General features: G+C 43.2%; 2 protein-coding genes across 2 annotated transcripts in view; both read left to right on the top strand.

Moving 5' to 3' along the window:
* Positions 1-415: 415 nt before the first annotated feature.
* Positions 416-1,363, top strand: LOC134406686 (olfactory receptor 11A1-like). Its single transcript, XM_063138202.1, has one exon. The coding sequence runs from the start codon at positions 416-418 to the stop codon at positions 1,361-1,363; it is 948 nt and encodes a 315-aa protein (XP_062994272.1).
* An 11,762-nt stretch (positions 1,364-13,125) lies between these two features.
* LOC134406688 (semaphorin-6A-like) overlaps positions 13,126-22,313 on the top strand; it is a 34,540-nt gene continuing 25,352 nt past the window's right edge. The window contains exons 1-4 of the mRNA XM_063138203.1: positions 13,126-13,180; positions 16,207-16,324; positions 18,542-18,602; positions 19,440-19,502. Of these exons, the coding sequence (XP_062994273.1) occupies positions 13,126-13,180; positions 16,207-16,324; positions 18,542-18,602; positions 19,440-19,502 (297 nt within the window). The remainder of the gene's footprint in view (positions 13,181-16,206; positions 16,325-18,541; positions 18,603-19,439; positions 19,503-22,313) is intronic.

The following is a 22,313-nucleotide window of genomic DNA, read 5'->3' on the forward strand; positions in this document are numbered from 1 at the left end:
CTCCAGATGTTTGGGTTATAATTTCCATCATCCCTGGCCATAGATCAGGTTTGCTCTGGCTGATCAGAGCAGTAGTTCAAAATATCTAGAGGACAGAAGGCTGGGAAAGGCTTTTTATAGGCTTTTAAAAAAGAATGTACTTCTGTAATGTAAAATATTCATCGCTCCTGATCACAGCACTTGAAGACTATCTACTGCTCTTGCCCCACCCAAAATATTCAGGAATGGTGAGACACAAAGGTGAGAGCATTTGTTAACCACCTAATTCCCCCCCACCCCATTAATCTCATCTTGGATACACAGGTAGGCATGAATCTGGGGTAAAATTCCACTGTGTCAGAGGTAACAACTACTGGAGTGGAACCAGAATACTTATTCGTGATCTTACACATTCTTATTCCAACAGATGGAAACAATGCAGAAAGTAGACTGGAGAAATGAAACCATTATTACAGAATTCGTCCTTCTAGGGTTTGGAGAGCACCAGGAGCCTCAGGTCCTTCTCTTTGGGTTGTTTCTCATTATCTATATCATGACTATGGCTGGGAACCTCCTCATTATTGCACTAGTTGTGACCGATCAGCACCTACACACTCCAATGTATTTCTTCCTGGGCAATCTATCATTCTTGGAAACCTGCTACAGCTCAACCATCATCCCCAGAATGTTAGCCAGTTTTGTGACTGACAAACAAAGTGTTTCTGTTCATGGCTGCATTGTGCAATTGTGCACTTTTGGTTTCCTAGGAGCAACAGAATGCTATCTGCTGGCAGCAATGTCTTACGATCGCTATGTGGCAATATGCAACCCCCTGCATTACTCAATTCTTATGAATGTCAAGGTTTGTCTCCAACTGGTGGCTGGATCATGGCTTAGTAGTTTTGTGCTAGACATTACATTGCTATGTTTTATTTTGCAGTTAACCTTCTGTGGCCACAATGTCATTGATCATTTCTTTTGTGACTTCATTCCGATGATCAAACTGGCCTGCAGTGGTGGGCGTCAAGTCCAACTCATATCTGCTAGTTTTACCTCCCTCTGCACCTTGCCACCATTCATTTTAACCATAACATCATATGGATACATCATCACTGCCATTCTCAGAATCCCATCAGCCGCAGGGAGGCAGAAGGCCTTCTCTACCTGCTCGTCTCATCTCATTGTGGTGACTATTTTCTATGGAACCCTCATCATTGTGTACCTTTTGCCGGATACCAATGAACTGAGAGAGATGAATAAGGTGTTCTCTGTATTTTATACCATCCTGACACCTCTAATCAATCCCTTCATATACAGTCTGAGAAACAAACAAGTGAAGGATGGTCTGAGGAAAGCAGCTAGCAAATGCGCAAGGTGCATATGAAGTCTTTAAAATCTTGTCTTCCGACATTTTGTAGTGCCTTTTCTCAATTCTAAGAAAAGGAAGGCATTGTCATATTGAATCACAAGATCACTTGAATTGATTTCCTCTCCATAGGTAAGCATGTTTGGGCTGGCATAGTAATTCAACTGGAGATTAATAGGAAACCACACATACTACAGTTTGAGCTCTTTGAGGATGAGAGAGGTGCAAATATATTCACACTGCATAATAATTAGAACAAGGTTTGTGTGACATTAAAAGGTTTTCATATGTACCTTTCATTGCTGCTCAGGACTTGTCCTTTCCTATTGTGTTATTTCAAATTTCATCAGAAATTTGTAATCTGGATAAAAAGAAAAGGCCAAATTAAAAAGTCCTTTGGGTTTTTGTTCAAGTCCTTTGAGACATATCAGGAATCTTTCTGCATCATGGCCAGTTGAACAGTGGAGGTGAAGATAATAAACCATGCTTAGCAAAACAACAGCCATGTTGCAAACCTTTTCTGTAACCATCCCCATGAGATGCATCACCCTTATGGGGTGATTGCAGACTTCCCCAGCACTGGGAAGAGAGGATGCTCCTCCAACACTGGCCATTTCCCTCAGTATTCACACCCCTGTTGTTATCTCCTGAGACAGGAGATAACAACAGGGATTCCAGATAGTGTTCCTGGAAAAATCCAAGAAGGCTAGCAGTCCAGATGGGAAATCTAAGGATGCTAGCAGGCTCTCAAGTTGGAGCTCTGCTAATGTAAACCCTGTCAAGTTTATCTTCACTTCTGCTCTCTGCTTCCTTTATGGGTGAAATGGGGCTCAACCATTGCTTCTTTGTCCCAAGGCTCATCTACACCAAGCAGGATATTCCACTATGAAAGCAGTATGAAAGCGGTATATAAAAGGCAGGAGCCACATTACTGCTTTATAGTGGTATTGAAGTGCTCTGACAACTGTTGGGTCCCATGACAAATACCATATACCGCTTTCATACCACTTTCATAGTGTTATATCCTGCTTGGTGTAGATGAGCTCCCAGAATCCTAAGTATAACCTGATACTTGGAACAATTAGTAGTGTTACATTTGCCATTTTTATTTTGACACTGTGTCTGAAATGCAGATGTCATGGACACAATATATTGCTTTCCCCCCTTCTTCTTCTTTTCTTTTTCTTGTTGTCCTCATTAGCCCCCCCACACTCATGCCCTGCTTTTTGTGCTGCATAGCCTGATGAAGAATTCTGGAGAACTTTGCACACTATTTTTGATATTTTTAGATTTCCTTAAACTGTAGATTTTGATAGGTTTCTCTCCTCTCCCACCCCCATGCACCAATACATGTATATTTGCATTGTAGCAAAAATATGCAATTTGCCCCTAAGATTGGACTCCACATCAGAAGACTGAAATATGGACAATACGGTCGCAGACTGCTCTACACACACACACACACACACACACACACACACACACACACACACACACACGCAGACACACAGTGGCAAGCAACAATCAAATTAGAAATCTAAGTGAGAATGTCATATACAAGCAAAAGATAAAATGGGAATACATCTCAAATATTTATAGCCATAGGAGAATTCTCTTAAGTGGTGGTAATAAGTTTGTGAGAAAGAAGAAAACAGAGGAGGTATGGCCAGTCAATTTCTAGAGAAGATCATAGGAAATTCCCCCACCCCCACGGTACGGGTCTCTGCCGCTGCCGCGGTTGGCAGCGGCGGAGGCCAAGAAAACTCCCCCCATGGCAGGCCTGGGTTTCAATTGAGCGCCCGGCTCCATCCGAAGCTGGGGGCTCAATTGAAACCTTCGGAGGCAGGCCTGGGTTTTAATCAATTCAGCCCCCGCCTTCACTCAGAAGGCGTGGAACTTTCGGGTGGAACCGGGCGCTCAATTGAAACCCGGGTCAGCCGCCGACGGACAAGGTGAAGCCGGGGGGTGGGGAGCAACTTCCCCCCTGGTTTCTCCCACTGCTACGCCTGGTCCCAGGGAAGCCTCCTAACCCCACTTACCTGACCCATCGGGGATGAGCGCCGGCCGCGCTTTCCCTGCTCTCCGCTTCCCTCCGGGGATTCTGATGCTCACGCACATGCGTGAGCTTATCAGATTCCCCATAGAGAAACATTAGGATTTTAAAATAATAATAAAAAATTGATGGAACGGTCTTTCGAAAAAAGAAAGGCCATTCCATCAATGGGATGGATAGGGGAATGCAATCCAAGTAATGGATTGTAGAGGGAATCTTCCCCTTTTGCGCTATAAGTGCGCAAAAAACCCGTCGCCAACCCGGAAGTAAAAGAAAGCAGATCGTGACAGATATACTTTTCCACCCTTTTCTGCTTTAAACTCCCACCCAGACCCCAATATTACAGGAATCTCCCTGAAACGCGCAGGGAATGTAAAGCCAGCATTTCTTTCTGGCAGTACTGCGTTTCAGAAAGATTGCTGGAATATTTTTCATTTTAGATTGCTAGGTTGACCCTCCCCCCGCTAACTACATTTAACATGGTGGAATGTTCATTTCACTGATCGTCCTTAACTACAGCAGACACTATCGTGTCCGCTGTAATGTCAATGGGCCCCAACAGTTGTCAGTGTATTTCAATACCACTATAAAGCAGTAGTGTGGCTCCTGCCTTTTATATACCACTTTCACAGTGCAATATCCTTTCATGGTGTAGATGAGGCCTTTGTGAACGTGGAAAGGCAACATTGTGTACCACTAATGTTCATTAGCCTCTATTCAGACAGGTGTCCAGAGGGGTTAGAAACTACAAACAGGGTTAGTGATTTTTGTTTGTTTTCTGGGAACAGTAGCCCATCAAATTCTCAAAGCTATTTCCAAAAACCCCCACAGATGAATCTCCAGATAAATCCACAGGAAAGTGTAATGGTTAGATCAAGCTAAGTTAGATGAGGAGAGGTTTTGGTAACATATACTTGGGGCTCATCTACACCAAGCAGGATATTGTGATATGAATGCGGTTTCTCCTTTTCATATGGTCACCCTAGCTAATATGTGTGTAGCTTTCTTTATTGTGCCATGCTGTGCACTCAGTATCACACATACACCCTTGTCAGCATCTTCCTTGTTAAAAACATCCTCAACAACTTCACAGCTGGTTGGAATTTGTTACAATTAGGCAAGACAAAAAGCAGATACTAACATGGAAACAAAGGATGATTAAGTAACCAAGCTTCATTTTCCAAGTGCTTCAGTTCTACCTGCTTCATCTCCTTCATGCTCCAGCCATCCTGCTGTTTTCACTAGGTGCTCAATTTTGAGTGTCTAGCTGTGGGTTCAGGAAAGGGGAAGGAAGGAGGACAGAGACCTGAAAAGAAGCTTCCCACCCCCAAACATGCTGTCGTTTCACCCTCTCCATGCTCCGTTTCTGAGTGCTGAGAAGTAGCTGGTTCAGAGTGAACTTCACCAACTATGAGGTGGAGGGGAGAGGGCAGGTGGAGCAGTTTCTGGGAACAAGGTCAGATCACTAGCTTTGACCTCAGTTCCCAGAGACCAAAAAATCCTGTGGCCTTCTGGACAGCATCTATTAGCCATAGGATTGTGCCCTTGGTAATTAATTTTGAAATTGTTTTTAGTATAAAATTTCAACAAAGCAAAACCATAAAAAGAACATGAAAAAGCTATGTAGATCTGAATGTGTAAGTTTCAATACATGCATATGAAATGTGTGTGCATGTGTGTGTGAAATGTGTGTGTCACATTGTTAGCAGAGGTGCCTCCATTTTTAAAAGGAAGCTGTGAAGTAGCCCAAAATGTCATGTACATGAGAATATCTCCTTGAGTGCATCCTTGCATCTGTCTTATCTAACATAAACAAGAGCTTTGGCTCCAGTATTCCTGTGTCAAAGTTAGCTTAATGTAAGGCAAAGGGATTGTTTATAAAACAAAGGAGATTGTTTAGCAAAATTAGCTATGCCCCAGTGTTATGTTCTGATTGGTTTATGCTGCTACTGGGCCCTACCCCTTGCAGGCTCAAATGCTGTGTTGAGTCCCCTGTTTCGGCTGTCTGATTGCTCCATTTGAAGAGACCAGGCCTTGATTACTAATCAATAAAGCACTTTTGAACCCTCTGTGGCTGGAATTGTGGAGTCGTGCTTAGGGGCTGTTTGGATTTCATCCTTGAGTGAAAGAACATTGATCTAACAACATTTCACACACACATATAAGATATAGCACTATGTAAGTGGTGTGAAACTGGTATATGGTATGTGTCAATGGGGCCCAACAGTTGTCAGTGCACTTCAAAACCGGTATAAAGCAGTAGTGTGGCTCCTGCCTCTTATATACTGCTTTCCTGCTTGGTGTAGATCTGACCTTGGTGATGATGGGCAGCACTAACTTCAAAACTGGGCTGGCAATTATGAGCACAAATGCCATCCTGCTACACCCAGCACAGCCTGGGCATGGAATGGCTGTTGTGGGTGGGGCCGAGATGAGAGACGTGGAGGCCAGCCATTTGGTGGCTGCAGATGATGCCACCAGGCTGGGCGGGGACTTGAGCTCATAAAAACGCTACTTTGTGCCATTTTGTGCCACAAACTTTGACTTTCCCCCCAGTATTCCTGAGTTTACATGGGAGTTTTAAGTGAGACCATACATGATTGTGTATATGATGAGTCCACATGTTACATTTCAGCATAATGTAGGTGCGAAGATGCTTTCTTTTCCTCTTCTTGTATGTCACCAGTTCTGGTGAAATCATTGTCCACTCTTCTTTAGAAAAAGGAATTGTGAAATCTTTGAGCTGTATAGTATCATGAACATTGTGCTCTTCACTGCAGCTGTACTCTTGATCATTACTTCCTTCATTAAGCTGCCAACAGAGTTTTGTTCTGTCTGATCTGTGGACACTGTCCATGAGCGATCTTGCGTTTCCATGTTAGAACCATCTTGGGTTACATTTTGTCCCAAGATCCGGTGGACGTCATAGTGATCTTCAAGGGCTACAGTGTACATATGAAGTGCAGAAATGTTGAACTTCTTCTCTGCGAGTCTAGCATTCAGTCTTGTCCACACTTCATTGTTTTTCCCTGAAATTTTACCATTGCTCAGCACTGTTGCACTCCTTTCTTCAGCAAGGAGAGGCATCACTACAGAAATGGGGAAGGTGTGTGGTCTTGGCATTATTTCAATAACTGTATAAAAGAAAAATAGTATTATGGATGAAATGTTGAGACAAATCCTATTTTCCAGTACATGCAACACCCACCCGTTGTATATCCCCTTACAGCAGTAGTGAGTTGAAATATAGAGAGACAAAGAGATACAGTAATTTTTTTCCTGGTAACACAGTGTGGTGGTGATGGTAGGAGTGACTCCCATAGGGGGATACATGGAGGTGGAGGTGGCCCATGGACTTCCTGAAGTTGCCCTCCCCTAACTTACAGCTGGATGTGGAGAACTGTATGGATTACTGCTCTAAAACAGCAACTCCTCAAGTACTGTTGTAAACTAGGAATGTATCGCAGGAGGGAGAGAAAATGGGAGTGCAACCTGTGAAGCAGATCTAGTATGGCATAAAATCTTAAGTAACACAGAGATTTTTTGCACAAGGTATTTTTGTACACTCATCATTCAACTTTGGCATTGCTTTCGGGTGGATCTGACAATGAAGGGTATGTCTTTTCTGGGCTTCCTGGGGTGGCACAAAACTCAGAGTTTGCGGCACAAAACTAGCACAAAACTTTGGCACCGGTTTGGAGGTTCTATGACAAAATTGATTTTTGTGTGTGTTGACTATGAAACCGCACTTGAAGTATCAATACACAGCTGTGGGTGGTAGCACAAAACTTGGGGTTTGCGGCACAAAATGGCACAAAACTAGCACAAAACTTTGGCATATGTTTGAAAAAGATTCTAGGTTGGGGGGTTCCTAGTTAACAGAGCCCACGATATTTCAGGTGAACACAAAATTATGGCACGGCAGGGCAGGGACCCTGATTTCCCAACAAATTATTTTCAGGTCGCCACTCCACACACCCCTCCTGATGTGGAGTCTAGTGTTAGGTGTCTGTGAGGTGCAACCATCTGCTGAAGGCAAGTTGTGCTAGGCCACTGTCATGTCACCATTACTGGGGGCATTGGTATTCCCAAATGTGAGGTATCAGCCAATGTTCACATGCCTGCTCAGGACCCCTTTGGTTTGAGATGTTATGTCCCCCAGGTTGCATTCCTTATTTCATTTTGCTTAAGATCAACTAATGGGGTAATGACTCATGATTATGAATTGCCACCACATTTGCACAATCCTGCCCTGTAAAAGTATTAGAATGTGTCTGTACTTAGTATGACATATGGAGCCTTCACCCACTCCTCATTCTGTCAAGGTGGACTTAACTAAACATCATTGCTGGCAATGGAAAGTTGGCCTTGTAACAGAGGGGCAGCCTCTTTGCCACTGTGTTTGGCTTTGAACTGAACTGAGTGCAACCTGTTAATTGAATGCATGCCATATAATTTTGTGCATACCCAGTCATCCTTGGAAAGTTATAGGAGCTCTTGTCTCTCCAATCAACAAAGATGCAGACGAGTTGGCTGGCCAACATGCAGTAGTACGGCAGGCAGTGCATGAGCCAACAGTCCATAGTAGAAGGAGAAGCCTGAGAGTTACAGGCTCATGCAGTTTTACAGGAGACTTGCAAGCATCGGCCTGAGATGGCAAGTAAGTGGTCTGGCTGGATTCCCACAGCGAACTGCGAAGATGGCATTTACCCACTTCGGTGGTGGTCCCAAACTGCAAGAAGATCCTGCTGATCTCTAGCTGCACTGAGATCCTAATGATATAGGGTGGGATACAAATGTTTTAAATAAATAAATAAATAAATAAATAGCCAGTACAGGAGAGAGAGCATGAATTACTGGAGCGAGCATGTACTCGTAATAAGGCGAGTATTTTGGTAACTATTGGAGCAGTGGCCCAAAATTGTGATGCAGTCATGCTTGATTTTAAGAAAAGAATGCACCACTTGGGGGTGCCCTGGAAAACAAGGCCATCATACTACAAGTGATCACTGATTTCCACATTATTCGGTAGCATCGGCCTGTGGTAATAATAATTTGGTTTTACATATTACCCAGGTTCTATTGAGATTTTGAGGGATATAACTAAGCACAGAGTCTTCTCTCCCAGAGAGAGCTATGCAGGCAGGACAGGGATTCATTTATCTGACACAGGGAATGATTTGCTTTGAGTGATCTGCAGAGGGGTCTGAGAAAAGTAAGCGTGGCTAGATGGGGTGAGGGTGTGACTAAGCAAGTGGCTTGATGCACCCCATGGTGGTCGGTAAGGGCATCCTGAGAGAGGTTCTGGGGTGGTGAGCATTCACAGGCACTGTTCCGTTAATGGGTAATACCTGAGGCTCCCATCTTTGAGCCCCGCGGCCTGGCTGGCGAGATAAGGGTTAACTTTGAGGCCAACCCTCCTCACTCACTCAGAGCCATGTGGCCTGTGCTGGAGTGACACCAGAAAGTCTCCCTACCCAAAAAGGGGTAAGCCCGTGGGGTGGCGAAGTGCCAACCCACGGGTGGTGAATGGCTTGCCCAATTGAGGAACAGGCCTGCTAAGTGGCCTGATTGAGGATGTCCTACTTGGCTTGGATCTCCCCTTTGCAGATCACTTAAACAATGTGGCCCAGTTTAAACCCAATACTATGTGTCGTCTTGTTATTTCTTGCCTCCACTTACCGCAATTGAAGTGCTCTCTCACTCTCTCTCATGGTAAATAAAGCATTTTGCTTCATTTAGTATGGTTAAAGCAGTGTCTTCTGAACACAGACAGGCTTTCTGGCTTAACCACCATGGTTAAAGGCATGGTTCAAGGTGTCTTCTGAATGGGGCCCAAGTGAGCTGTAACAAAACATGTGATGGGAATGATTAAATTAATATTACATGTCAGCATTATGAGTTAGGCAAAGTCACAATCTAAACCACATAAACTTAGCATTTGACAACATCCATACTGAGAAGAAGACATGAAGTAGCCCTTTTCAACTCTCAAAGAAACATCACATTCTTCATTTGTCACAATGTTGAAGGAAGAGTCATATTTTGCATTGTTTTAGTTTCAAGTGCTGAGCTTTACTTTGAAATCAGAGCTGCCCAAATCCAGAGGCAAATGTGTTAGCCTTAGGTCATGGTGTACCCATTTTTCTAAGTCAAGTTCAATTTTTCTTCTAAGGCAACTATTAGGTATAGCTTGTACCTTCTATGTTTGGTTCCTGGAACAGGGAGTTAAGATTAGTGGTCCAGGATGCATTTTGTACCACACATCCAAAATATTCATGGAACATGGTGAAACCTTTCTTTTGGTTTATGACTGGTTAGAGTTTTTGGAAGTGAGGATATTATTATTATTTTTAAAAAAATGCTACGTAGCCAAGGGATATAAATATTAGATAACTTCCTTTAAGCTTCTTTTAAGCTTTTACACCTGACCTACATGAGTCAAGAAGACCATCCAAGAAGGGTAATTTCTCCTGGCCAGGGTGATTCTCCTTCCGGAAGAGCTGATTAACTGTAATCGGTATTGTAAGTACTGTTCATAGATTGATTTTGTAAACAAATTGGAAAGCATGCTGGTGCACATTGTGGCTTTCTCTGCTTGATCCAACAACTTCGCATCCAAACTCCAGAACGATAGAGTTACCAATCTATTTCTGTTTTACCAAGATGGGCATACGTTTCAAAAGTTAAATATCATGTGAGCTTTACACCATATTGATGCGGAACCGATATCATGGAACTGCTCCTGTCTGCAGAATTTGGAGGGGGAGATTTCTCAATCCATCCTACAGCCTCCTGCACACCCTCATGGAGGGCTGCAGGGGGGCGGGGTGAGAGAAGGAGAAACACCCATTGTGCTCTCAGTATCCTGATAGCTTTTCATTGGATATAAGGCAACATCTCATTTAAAACTCTGTGCAATACTACTATAGCTTAAATTGCTTTCTCCAATATGACTTCCATTGAGTAAATCTCTATAAAAGCTTTCCTACACAAGGTCGTTAATTGCCTGTTAATCCACTATACCTACTTTTGGTTTCATCACAGAATTGATATCAGACCACTACACAAACAGCATTTCCTTCCCTGCTTTTCAACTATATAACATGCAGGTGGCACTGTGATATAGTGAACTGGTGCAAATACACAAGTGAAAAAAGCTGTTCCTTTCATTTTCATGATTAAATGGCAAATTTTCCTTGCTCTAAAATATCTTGCCCAAAGTGCTAGTTAGACACAGAAGCAAAACTGGAGGGTGCCATGATTCCAAGCCCCCCTGCCATTATAAGACAATAAAGATGTCTGCTGTGTGATCCACAAAGCTTTGTTCGAATAAAGTTCTGTGGATTACATCAAAGACGTCTTTATTGTCTCGTAATGGCAGGGGGACTTGGAATCCTGACAAAGGATCACAACATGGTCTAAAGAACACATAAATGCCTCATGTAGACAAGCCTTATGAGAGACAAAGCCTGCAATACACATTTACCAGGGAGTAAGTTCCAGCTCACTCAAATATTCCCGAAATATCTTGACTAGTGCTAGCATTACTATTACTGGAGAACCAAGAACTATAGTCAAAATTAGGCTTCACTTACTCTCCATGCTGCATTAGCAGAATGGCCTTTCTCACCAAACCAACTAGCATCCGTTGTTAATTTATTCTAAAGGAAGTGTCCCCTTTCCATATTTGACTAAAGCACATACAAACCGTGCTCCAACTTTACTAATAGGATCTATGATTTAAGCAAGCATCTACAACAGTGGTTCTCAACCTTCCTAATGCCGCGACCCTTTAATACAGTTCCTCATGTTGTGGTGACCCCCAACCAAAAAATTATTTTCGTTGCTACTTCATAACTGTAATTTTGCTACTGTTATGAATCGTAATGTAAATATCTGATATGCAGGATGTATTTTCATTGTTACAAATTGAACGTAATTAAAGCATAATGATTAATTACAAAAACAATATGTAATTATATATTGTGAAATATTTATTTCTAATTACAAATAAATGACCATCGGAAATATGTGTTTTCCGATGGTCTTAGGCGACCCCTGTGAAAGGGTCGTTCGACCCCCAAAGGGGTCACAACCCACAGGTAGAGAACCGCTGATCTACAACATCCCACCAAAATGCAGCAGGAATACCAAGGGGAAGTAGAAATATGGAAAACACCATTGGTTTTACTCACTGTAGTATATAAATATAGAGAAACAACTTTCAATTGTGTTCACCTAAGGAACCATCATATTTTGGGGTCTACTCTTCTCAAGCATCATGCAAAGGAGTATCCAGCTGAATACAGAAAATCGGGTAGCTGGATGCAGAATACGGCATGTGGGAGTGAAGTTTTTGCTTCCAGACTGTTCCATTCATGCTTCTTTTGTCTTTCTTTTACTGCAATTTGCATTATTGGTTTTATGGTTGTCCAGTTTATGAATCCATATTTTTAAGGTAAATACTTCGGATACATTCACTATGCTCCATCAAGAGGTCATTCTCTAGATTTATAACGCATCAGAGGATTTCTTGATTGTTCTGTTCTGTTTTGTTTGTTTGTTGAACTGTGAGCCAGCATGTTGTCTCAAACCAGGACAATTTCTACAGGGTGGCTTGTTAACCACTCAGTGTGAGTTATTTTTCTCTAAGAAGCCACCTTGATGACAAGGAAATCTGAAAATGCTCCCGTTGAAGCCCCTCAATTTGATGTGAATGAATTGCTCAAACACATTCCTGACACTTTCCTTCTAGTAGGGTGACCATATTTGGGAAACAAAAAAAGAGGACACCTAGTGTGCGTGTGGGGAAGCAGCTTTCTGCATCCTGCAGAAAGTACGTTATTCCCCCGCCACCTTAAAGAACCCGATTGGAGTGGAGGAGGGGAAAGGATTTCAGTCTGCACCACCACCATCCACTCCAATTGGGGCCTTTTCTATAATGTCCACGAATGACCCACTTTCCCCTTTAAGACCTCAATTGGAGCTCGGGGTGGGGGAATGATGTGCCTCAAGAAAGCATGTCATTCCCTCCTGCCATGCTAATGGCAGCCTTAAAGAGGAAGGTGTATCATTCCAGGACATTATTGAAAATTATAGAAAATCCCCCCTGACACCATGGAAAGAACAAAAACCAGGACAAATCCGGGGAAATCCTGACAGTTGGTCACCCTACCTCTAGCCCGCACCTTCATGCCTCTAAAAACAGAGAGGCACAGAAAGCCTCAAGGCTATCTTGACCTGTTGGCTCCTTATCTGCCATGGCCACGTGTTACTTTTCCACAAACACGTCTGCTTGTGTTTAGGAACCAGGCTAAGCAACATAGACTAAGGCCTTTGGTAGACCAGGGGTTATCCCGGACTGATACGCGACTCGCGTGTAAATGATAGCAAGATTCATAACGTAAGGTCTCCCCTCCTCTCCCCCAGATTTACACTTAGGTCTAGCAAAGGCCTTAGAGGTGCATTGTGCCATCTATTTACCATCAAAAGCCTTCTGACTAGGCATTTCTGAAGGGTCAAGCATACTCTGGAATTCTTATTTCTCTTTGAGGTGCTTATCAAAGAACAGAATGCAACATTTTGTACTGGTCATAGGCTGCCAAAATATGGCATTGTTTATGTAAGAATGGGTTTCTGTTTATAGAACATGTATGGGACTTGTGATCAGTCATGGGAGGGAGGGAAAAGTATGACTTCATCAGAGCAACTTTGATGAGTATAAATGTATGCTGATGTGGATGATGGACAGAGAGTTTTTCGCCATCGGTTTGTACGGGGTAAGGGCTTTCTCCTGTGTGCATAGTTAAATAAAGAGTCTCTGTGTCTGGACTGATTGTAAAGTCATTCCTTCCCTATCAGGTTAGGGGAATTTCCCTAACATTGAGAACCCCTAATTTGTTGAGTTGTTGAGGATGGTTAACAAGGCACAATGAATGGGTAACAGTTGCCATGCAGAAAATGCCCTTGGTTCAGACAACACACCAACCCATGGTTCAACAAACATCCCACGGTTCAACAACAACCCACACCCAACCACTGAGAGTGGGTTAGTGTGTTGTGTAAACAGCCCCACTGGCCAAGAACCTTTACTTTCATCTGCACTTTTATGATGGATTCATGTTGTCCACTGTGATCAGCTGGTTTGCTCTCTATTGCTTTTATTGTACATGATTTCTGTGTTATGGCTGTAAGTCCTTCTGCAAGCCATGGCTGGAGAGTGGCTACCATACATTTTAAATGAAATAAGTGATAACTATGACTTGATAGGAATCCATTATGCTCTTCTTTTTATTTCACAGGGTGAAGTGAAGAAATAAAACCTCCCAGTTGAAATATGTGGGCAGAGGTTGTGTTTCTATACTTCACAGTCCTACACTTTGGGGCTTGTCTCCCAAGTGATTCTATCCCAATCACTTTTGTGAAACCTGAGTGTAAGTATGAGAAATAGGGAAACAGCATTGCCAAGTCTACTGTAAACTCGGTAGATTGAATGTAATATTTGTTAATCTTCTATTTGGCTGAAAATTACCATCAAAGGAGACAAATCTACTGATACTTTGTTTTTGTTTTTACATTAATAATATAATATACAATGAGGGAGAAAACCTTAAAATAATTAGATGACACCTTTATTGCAGAGGGGGCATTATTCAGCAGTAGAAGCATTATTTATTTAGGGCACAATCCTATCTGATCCACCTTGGTACTCAGAAGCCCCCAAACTCAGAGACTTGTGAGGATCAAATGAAGCTGAATCCTGATAAGACGGAAGCTCTGTGGATTGGTGGTTCCCGTGTCCGGGAATTGGGTAAGCAGCCTGTTCTGGATGAGGTGGCTCTCCTTCTGAAGGAGCAGGTATGTAGCTTGGGAGTACTCCTAGATCCATCATTGTCACTGGAGGCCCAGGTGGACTCTGTGGCTCGGAGTACTTGGGGTCAGCTTCGGCTCATCCGCCAGCTACAGCCTTTCCTGGACAGGGACAACCTAGCCACAGTAGTGCATGCACTGGTAACTTCCCGGTTAGACTACTGCAATGCACTCTACATGGGGCTGCCCTTGAAGACGACACAGAAGCAGCTAGTGCAAAATGCAGCAGCTAGACTGCTGGCGGGTACATCTTATAGACCCCACATAACACCGGTCTTAAAGGAACTGCACTGGCTGCCTATATGCTTCCGGTCGGAATTCAAGGTGCTGGTAATGACGTTTAAAGCCCTAAACGGCTTGGGACCTCGATACTTGAGAGAGCGCCTCTCCTTATATATGCCTGCCTGAGACCTTAGATCTGTTGGAGGAGCCCTTCTCCGCATCAAACCAATGCAACATATACGTTATGATGGGACAAGGGAGAGAGCTTTCTCTGTGGTGGCATCCCGACTGTGGAATGCCCTCCCCTTGGAGGCCCGATGGGCGCCAACATTGATTTCATTTCGACGCCAAGTAAAAACATGGCTTTTTAACAAAGCCTTTGATGGTTAAATTCACTGGCACATTGTTTAAACTTCTTTAACTGCATCTATTGCTTTTAAATTATATATTGTTTTAACTTGGATCATGGTTTAATTTGTTTTAACTGTGTATATTTATTGTTTTATACTGTATGTTTTTATCTGTACGCCACCCTGAGATCTTAGTGATATAGGGTGGGATATAAATATTTTAAATAAATAAATAATAAATAAATGTAAAGTGGGAGGCAAGTTGTGCTGCTTGCTCTGCATTTAAGCTAGACAGGTTTTTTTGCCAGACTAATGGAGGCTTTGGGGAGGGGGTAGGAAGGCTAGGATGGCAGAAACAAACCCCATTGATTTCAGTAAAGCTCACTCCCAGATAAATGAATATAGGATTGTTGCTTCTTCACATCTGTTCCCGTTACTCTAGCAAGTGTAAGCCCCTCCTGTCAAGGACAACTATGCACTCACGGAACCTGGCCTTCTGGATCATGCAACCAGCAGGTGCTCTCCAGAAAGATGGTTTCAGAGGCTCCAGACACACTGAAATAAGTCAAGCCACGCTACACTATGCTGGGGCAGAACAATTCTGGGACAAGACAATACTTTGCAATCGACCAGACATAAGTCATAAACAAAAAAGAAAAAACACAGCTATCTCATTGACATAGCAATACCTAATGACAAAAATGTTGCAGGAAAAAAGACGAAAAGACAGAAAAATATACACCACTGGCTATGGAAATTAGAGAACTGTGGCAGCAAGAAAAAGTTACAATTATTCTGTTACATCAATTTTTTTTTACAAAAAAACTTCAGAAATGTTTTGATAGAAATTCAGTATTTAAAGGAGATAGGAAAGATGACATATGCAGCATTAACAATATTAAAAAATAAAGCAACCAGCAGTTTATTTTTTAAAGGCCTGGGAGACTAAAAAGGTCTTTGCCTGGTACTACAAGCAAAACTCTGCAACTTCAAGAGTTTAGCCTTGGGGCATGGAGAGAAAGCACAAATGGTGGTACAGAACATAATGTTATGTTAACTAGGGCCTCATCTACACCGAGCAGGATATTCCACTATGAAAGCGGCATGAAAGTGGTATATAAAAGACAGGAGCCACACCACTGCTTTACAGCAGTATTAAAGTGCACTGGCTACTGTTGGGAGCCATTGACATATCCCATATACCGCTTTCATACCACTATATCCTACTTGGTGTGGCTCCTGCCTTTTATATACTGCTTTCATACCACTTCCATAGTGCAATATCCCGCTTGGTGTAGATGAGGCCATGGCTTCATGAAAAGGCTCTACTTCCTCTCTTGAAACCGTTTCTCCTCTTTTCCCAGATGTAAACCATTACCCAGCATTTGTGGGCAAAGGGCCAGGAAAAAGTCCCAGCAGAAAGGACACACTGGATATCCAGCTGCTCATGACATCAGACAGAACTCTCTATGTTGGTGCTAGGTCAGTTGCCTGTTCCTGACTCCCTTTTTACTTTATAGTCCCTCTAAGTTGCCTTTGTCCGATCCTACTTCCTTTTCCTTAGGTGCCTTCCATACTTCAAATCAATGCTACCATATGGGAGGAGCAGGGGGACATGAGACCCCTCAAAACTGTGAATTGTTGATCCATATCAACAAAGCCGTTCTATGAGTTTTCATTGGCCAGGAGAAGGATTTTTGTAAAGCTATTGGATCCAAATTGTTCATTCAAGACAAAGCCACTACTACCACCACCATTCTTTACATTACAAGGAACATACTGTTGCTGGGAAAATCTGCCCACACACATGCAAATGGTTACCTGCAATCCTCAGCTGAGAATTGCAGATATCACAGGGAACAAGGGATTCTTGGAGGGAGGGGGCGTGTGTGCAATGGCAAACAACATCAGGAACATTGCAAATTTAAAAAAAAGACCAGTACTACATCCCTGCACCACTGGTTCCAAATTCAGAAGCTTTATTGAGATTAGAGATTGAGAAATAGATTGAGAAATAAAGAACGAAGCAAAGCACTTTACTCTCCTGTGCATGTTTAAGAAGAAAAAATCCTACACTATGGCTGGCTCAGAAATGCTGGCAGTTGTGGGACTTTATTTCTGTCTAAATATACATAGGATTCAGTTTTTAGTAACGTAAATTGGATAATCTTAAAGAGAAATCTCAACCATACTTTCAAATAGAAAGGCTCACCCATGATGTTCAGCAACTCCATTGGGGTGGGGTGGGGGAGGTGGAACTCGATATGTTTTCGATGGCTCCTCCTCGAGGGTGACCATATGAAAAGGAGGACAGGGCTCCTGTATCTTTAACAGTTGCATAGAAAAGGGAATTTCAGCAGGTGTCATTTGTATATATGGAGAACCTGGTGAAAGTTTCTCTTCTTCACAACAGTTAAAGCTGCAGGAGCTATACTAGAGTGACCAGATTTAAAAGAGGGCAGGGCACTTGCAGCTTTAACTGTTGTGATGAAGAGGAAATTTCCCCAGGTTCCCCATATATACAAATGACACCTTCTGAAATTCCCTTTTCTATGCAACTGTTAAAGGTACAGGAGCTCTGTCCTCCTTTTCATATGTTCACCCTAGAGGAGGAGCCATTGAAAATATGGTCACCCTATCCTCCTCTCATGTTCATGAGCTGGCCCGACTCAACACAGGGTGAGTCAAGATAGTCCCTGGACTTCTGCCATTGCCACACTATGCATGAATATATCCTTCTTCATCCCTGGGATGGAGAAGGAGAAATTCACCCTGCCTAGAAGGGAAAGGAGCCATTTACACACAGGGACGTGATTTTTGTGAAAAAGTCTCTCCTTCTCCCTCCCGGGGATGGACAAGGAACCATTTACACAAAGTGGCAACCTTGCTGTGCACAAATGGCTCCTATTCCCTCCAGGAGCCAAGAGGGCAAAGAGGTCATTTATGCACAATGTCCATGGGTTCAGATGGGAAGTCCACAGCTCGAGTCACTAACGTGAGCCGGGGGCTCGGGGAAAATCCATCAAACCCCAAGGGGGCCAGATTTACCTGTGTGGGACATCCCTACTTTCATAGGAAAACAACTCCGTGGCTGACAGGGAAGATGAATCCTCCCCTCAGTTATGACCATGTGTGCTTGGGCACACCACTACAGGCATTGTTTTGACACTTGGGATAGGGCCTGTCCAACACATACACTCAAAGAGATGGGTCATTGGCACCTTTCAACAACCTAGGAAGCTAGAAGTAAAAGGTGTGAACTGGGGAGTTTCCCAATCTCCTCCTGCTAGACATAACCATCAAGGAGGTGAGGGGAAGTCCAATGTGTGCATCAAGAATATTTGAAACCTGACAAGTATATTGCTATGTAATGGGGGAACAAGGGCATTGATTTTTAAAATTATGGGCATGGTCTCTGACTTTTCTCCACACAACCCAAACCTTTTAGTGACTCTGCCATAATTGCCACCCCCTGCAAATTTCTTGTATCCCATTTGACCTCCACCTTATTTCAAACCTAACAGTCTCCAAACATAACTTTTAGCTCACCAGTAAGAACACCTTCTTGGATATTGTCCTTTTCTAGCCCCCCCACCCCCAAACGACCACTATAGAAAATGGTTTATCTGAGCACAAATAACTTGTTTGACGCAAAAGCAACTGGGTTAATCCTGGTACTCATGTTTCCTTTGTTTATAGGAACCGTGTTTATGCTATCAATCTGGGCCAATCGTATGGAGATGAAATTCAATTTAGCAAGGTAAGTAGTAGCATTCTGTCAATCTCATACTAAGGTAGGGTGACCATATGAAAAGGAGGACAGGGCTCCTGTATCTTTAACAGTTGCATAGAAAAGGGAATTTCAGCAGGTGTCATTTGTATATATGGAGAACCTGGTGAAAGTTTCTCTTCAACACAACAGTTAAAGCTGCAGGAGCTATACTAGAGTGACCAGATTTAAAAGAGGGCAGGGCACCTGCAGCTTTAACAGTTGTGATGAAGAGGGAATTTCCCCAGGTTCCCCATATATACAAATGACACCTGCTGAAATTCCCTTTTCTAGGCAACTGTTAAAAGATACATGCGCCCTGTCCTCCTTTTCATATGGTCACCCTAAGTTAAGTGGCTCCTGAGGACCCAGTCAGATACATCCAGGCACAAGCACGGACCCACACTTGCTCACTCGCAAACCCTACACAAGTGCTCAGATGTGGGTCTGCCCTGGCTTCCGGGATCGCACCCTTCCTCCCTTATTGCATTAATGGCATTCTCCCAAAGGATCATGACATTGCACTCACTCACTTTGAATGTCTCCCCTCCTCCATTGCCTAACCCAAGGGTTTCCTACAAAAACGTACTCTGGTCAGAGCAAAGGCAGAGATGTGCCAATCCCTGGCTGAGTGCCTTCTCTCACCAGAGACTAGTCTAGTCTGGTACTTACTCTCAAAAGTAAGCAGAGATAAGATGTGCTGCATGCTAGCAACCCTGAGATGAAATCTTCCAGTAAGTTTCTATTCAGAAGACAGCGTGTCCCTGGGCATGCTTTCTTTTGGAATCCTTCTGATTTTCTATCTGATTTTCTTGTTGGTCCTTGTAGAGCATAACATGGGAACCCAATGCAGCTGCTAAAGAGGATTGCAGGGTACATGGACGAAAACAGGTCTGTCATTACACATTGAAATTCAAATTGCTATTTTTAAGTAGGTCTTTATCACTGTTGCAAATAAAGCTGTGAAATTTCCATGAGTAACCAATCTCAACCGCAGGATGAAAGCCTTGTGTAAAACCCATTGTTTCCAATAGCTCTGAAGTTACAAGTCAGAGCTGATATTGCTAGAGCTACCAGAAACCCACCTAGGGTTCACCTGCAGTATTATTTTTCCTGTTTTGAATGTTTGCATTTTTCATTGTCTCAGGGTTATTTTTTATTTTGTTTTAAATTGTTCTATACTGTTTTGATGGCTTTTTATTCGATAAGACAGTATATAAATTATCTAATTTAGACTACACAATATCATGAAATAATTTGGAATGTTGAGGCCTGGAGGTTGCAAATTACATGGCTTGGGACCACAATACCTGATGGAACACCTCTCCTGACATGAACCTACCCGTACACTATGCTCAATCAACATCTAAGGTCCTCCTCTGGGTGCCTACCCCAAGGGAAGCTCGGAAGATGGCAACAAGGCAGAGAGCTTTTTCAGTGGTGGCCCCTCAATTATGGAATGATCTCCCTGACAAGGCTCACCAGGCGCCAACATTGTTATCTTCTCAGTGCCAGGTCAAGACTTTTCTCTTCTCCCAGGCATTAGGTCTTCAGTGCAGACAGTTCTTCAGATACATTGCTCCCCCCCAAATTTTTACGCTTTCCAGGTTAATACCATCACCTTCAATTTCTCTGGCTTGGTTTTCCATTCTTCCTGGTTTCTGATTTGAATAGGAGACCTTCCAAAATTAATTCTGGAATTAAAGCATGTGTATTTTTGCTGCAGCTTTCAATTCCTTCAATAAATTTCCTATTCACCCTCTGAGTATGTACTGCATGTCTTTAAAGGCCTTAGATTGTGGGCTGAGTAAAGTGTAGGGGTCAGCAAAATCATCAGTGGGGGCTCAGCGGGGGCCCACGCTGCTGCAGCTGCCACCTGCCCCTTCTCGCAGGGCCATGTGAGCCTCCACTGAGGCTTGGCTCACTGTGTGCTCAGCAGCTGCCCACAGCCACTGCCAAAATTGTGCACTTCCCCTTTTAGCATTAATGGAGGCTGCCATTTGCACCAGGGGGGGGGGGGGGATTGTGCAATTTCCAGATCCTTGGGAAATCACCCTTTCCCCCCCTGCCCCAATGGGGGCCTTAAAATCCCCGTTGACTCAAGGGTAAAACTGAGATTGGCACATTCATGTCTTTCCCCTTGTGCCAATGGGGCCGTTAAAGCCTCCATTGGGGAAGGTGTGGGGGGGAGACGTATGATTTCCCAAGGCTCTGAAAATTGCACACTTTCATCTTTCTCATCAAAGGCGGCTGCCATTAATGTGGAAATGTGTAATTTAGGCAGCTAGGGTGCTCGACTTGGTCTGGAGGTGGGACAGATGTGGGGAGGGAGATCCACTGGTCTCAGAGACCCAGGTGGTTGCAACAACCCTAGTAAAGTGGCCCTAATTTGAGATGACAGTGATTGAACCTGGGAATTTCTGCCTACAAAGAATGTGCTGTATCGTGGTGATCAGGCCCTTCTAGAGAAGGAAAAGGAGAAGTTGAATGCTGTGCACCTGGAAATTGGTAATGTTTTTACAAATGTTTTCTAAAATAAAAGTAAATGGAACAGCAGAGGATTCCTAATGTATCAAATACCAAGAATTTCGAATTCTAAACTCTGGGGAGGAGTTCAGAGAAGGAGAACCTTGGCAACATTTCTAGTTAGAAATAAGCTTAAGACACGTATTTAAGAAAGGCATTTTCTTTTCTTTTCTCCCCTTTTCTTTTAAAAAAGCTCTGTATAAATCTGAACTGAATATGGGTTTCTGGTGTCCTTTCTTTTGTGACACCCATTTTATTTCACCACAGTGTTGTTGTTTTAAACAAAGGTCATGACATATTTACCACCACGTAAAAGCTATGTAAGGAAGTGGGCTATCAATGACTAGGGATGTCGGGAGCATCTGGTTGGGACCACGAGGACAGTGGACACCCGCATCTGGCTCTCATGGACCCAACCAGACAGTCCCAGTACAAGGGCAGACCCATGCCCTGTCGGAAGTTAAACTCTCTATGCTAGAGATAAGCAGAAATTAGCAGCGGCTCTCAGTGTAGGACAGCAAAGACACAAAAGGCTCAGGATACTTTGTTTAGTTAAAACAAAGCCTTTTACTGGCAGTTGAATAACTTAGTTACAGCATCATACATACTCACAGACGTTCATAGTTTACACAGCATTACAGATGGAGTGGAAGGATGGAGAAAGATAGAATACACAGGCATTTATATGAAGCAAAACTGTACAATCATGGAGTCACTTAATTGACTAATTGAAACCATCTTCAGCAATTATTCAATAATTGTCCAGCTGTAGCCTTGGCATTTAGCAAACACACTCTTTCTGGTTTCTTCATACTACTTCATGCCTCCAGGCACTTATGAAACAGTGTAAAACCAGATCCAATCCAGGATCCAACATGTCCGACCTCTCGTAAGCATGGCCGGGGAAATTGTGCAGTTTCTGTATCCTGCTTGGGCTGCATGATGCTCTAGGTGCAGATCAGGTATATACAGAGGAACGATTAATCCAAGGCGAAGTCAGAGCACATGCAGTCAATCAGTCAAGAAGGTCAGGCAATAACTGGAAAAGTCACATTAACAGGCAAAGGTCAAAACACCATAAACAGTCAGTACTTTACGCAGTCTGGAGGCAGAGTTGGAAGGTAGTTAAAAAAGTCAGTAAACAGGCTATCAGGCAAGGTTCAGGATACAAGGCTG

This window comes from Elgaria multicarinata, chromosome 11 (genome assembly GCF_023053635.1).
Source record: "Elgaria multicarinata webbii isolate HBS135686 ecotype San Diego chromosome 11, rElgMul1.1.pri, whole genome shotgun sequence".
Classification (NCBI taxonomy): Eukaryota; Metazoa; Chordata; class Lepidosauria; order Squamata; family Anguidae; genus Elgaria; species Elgaria multicarinata.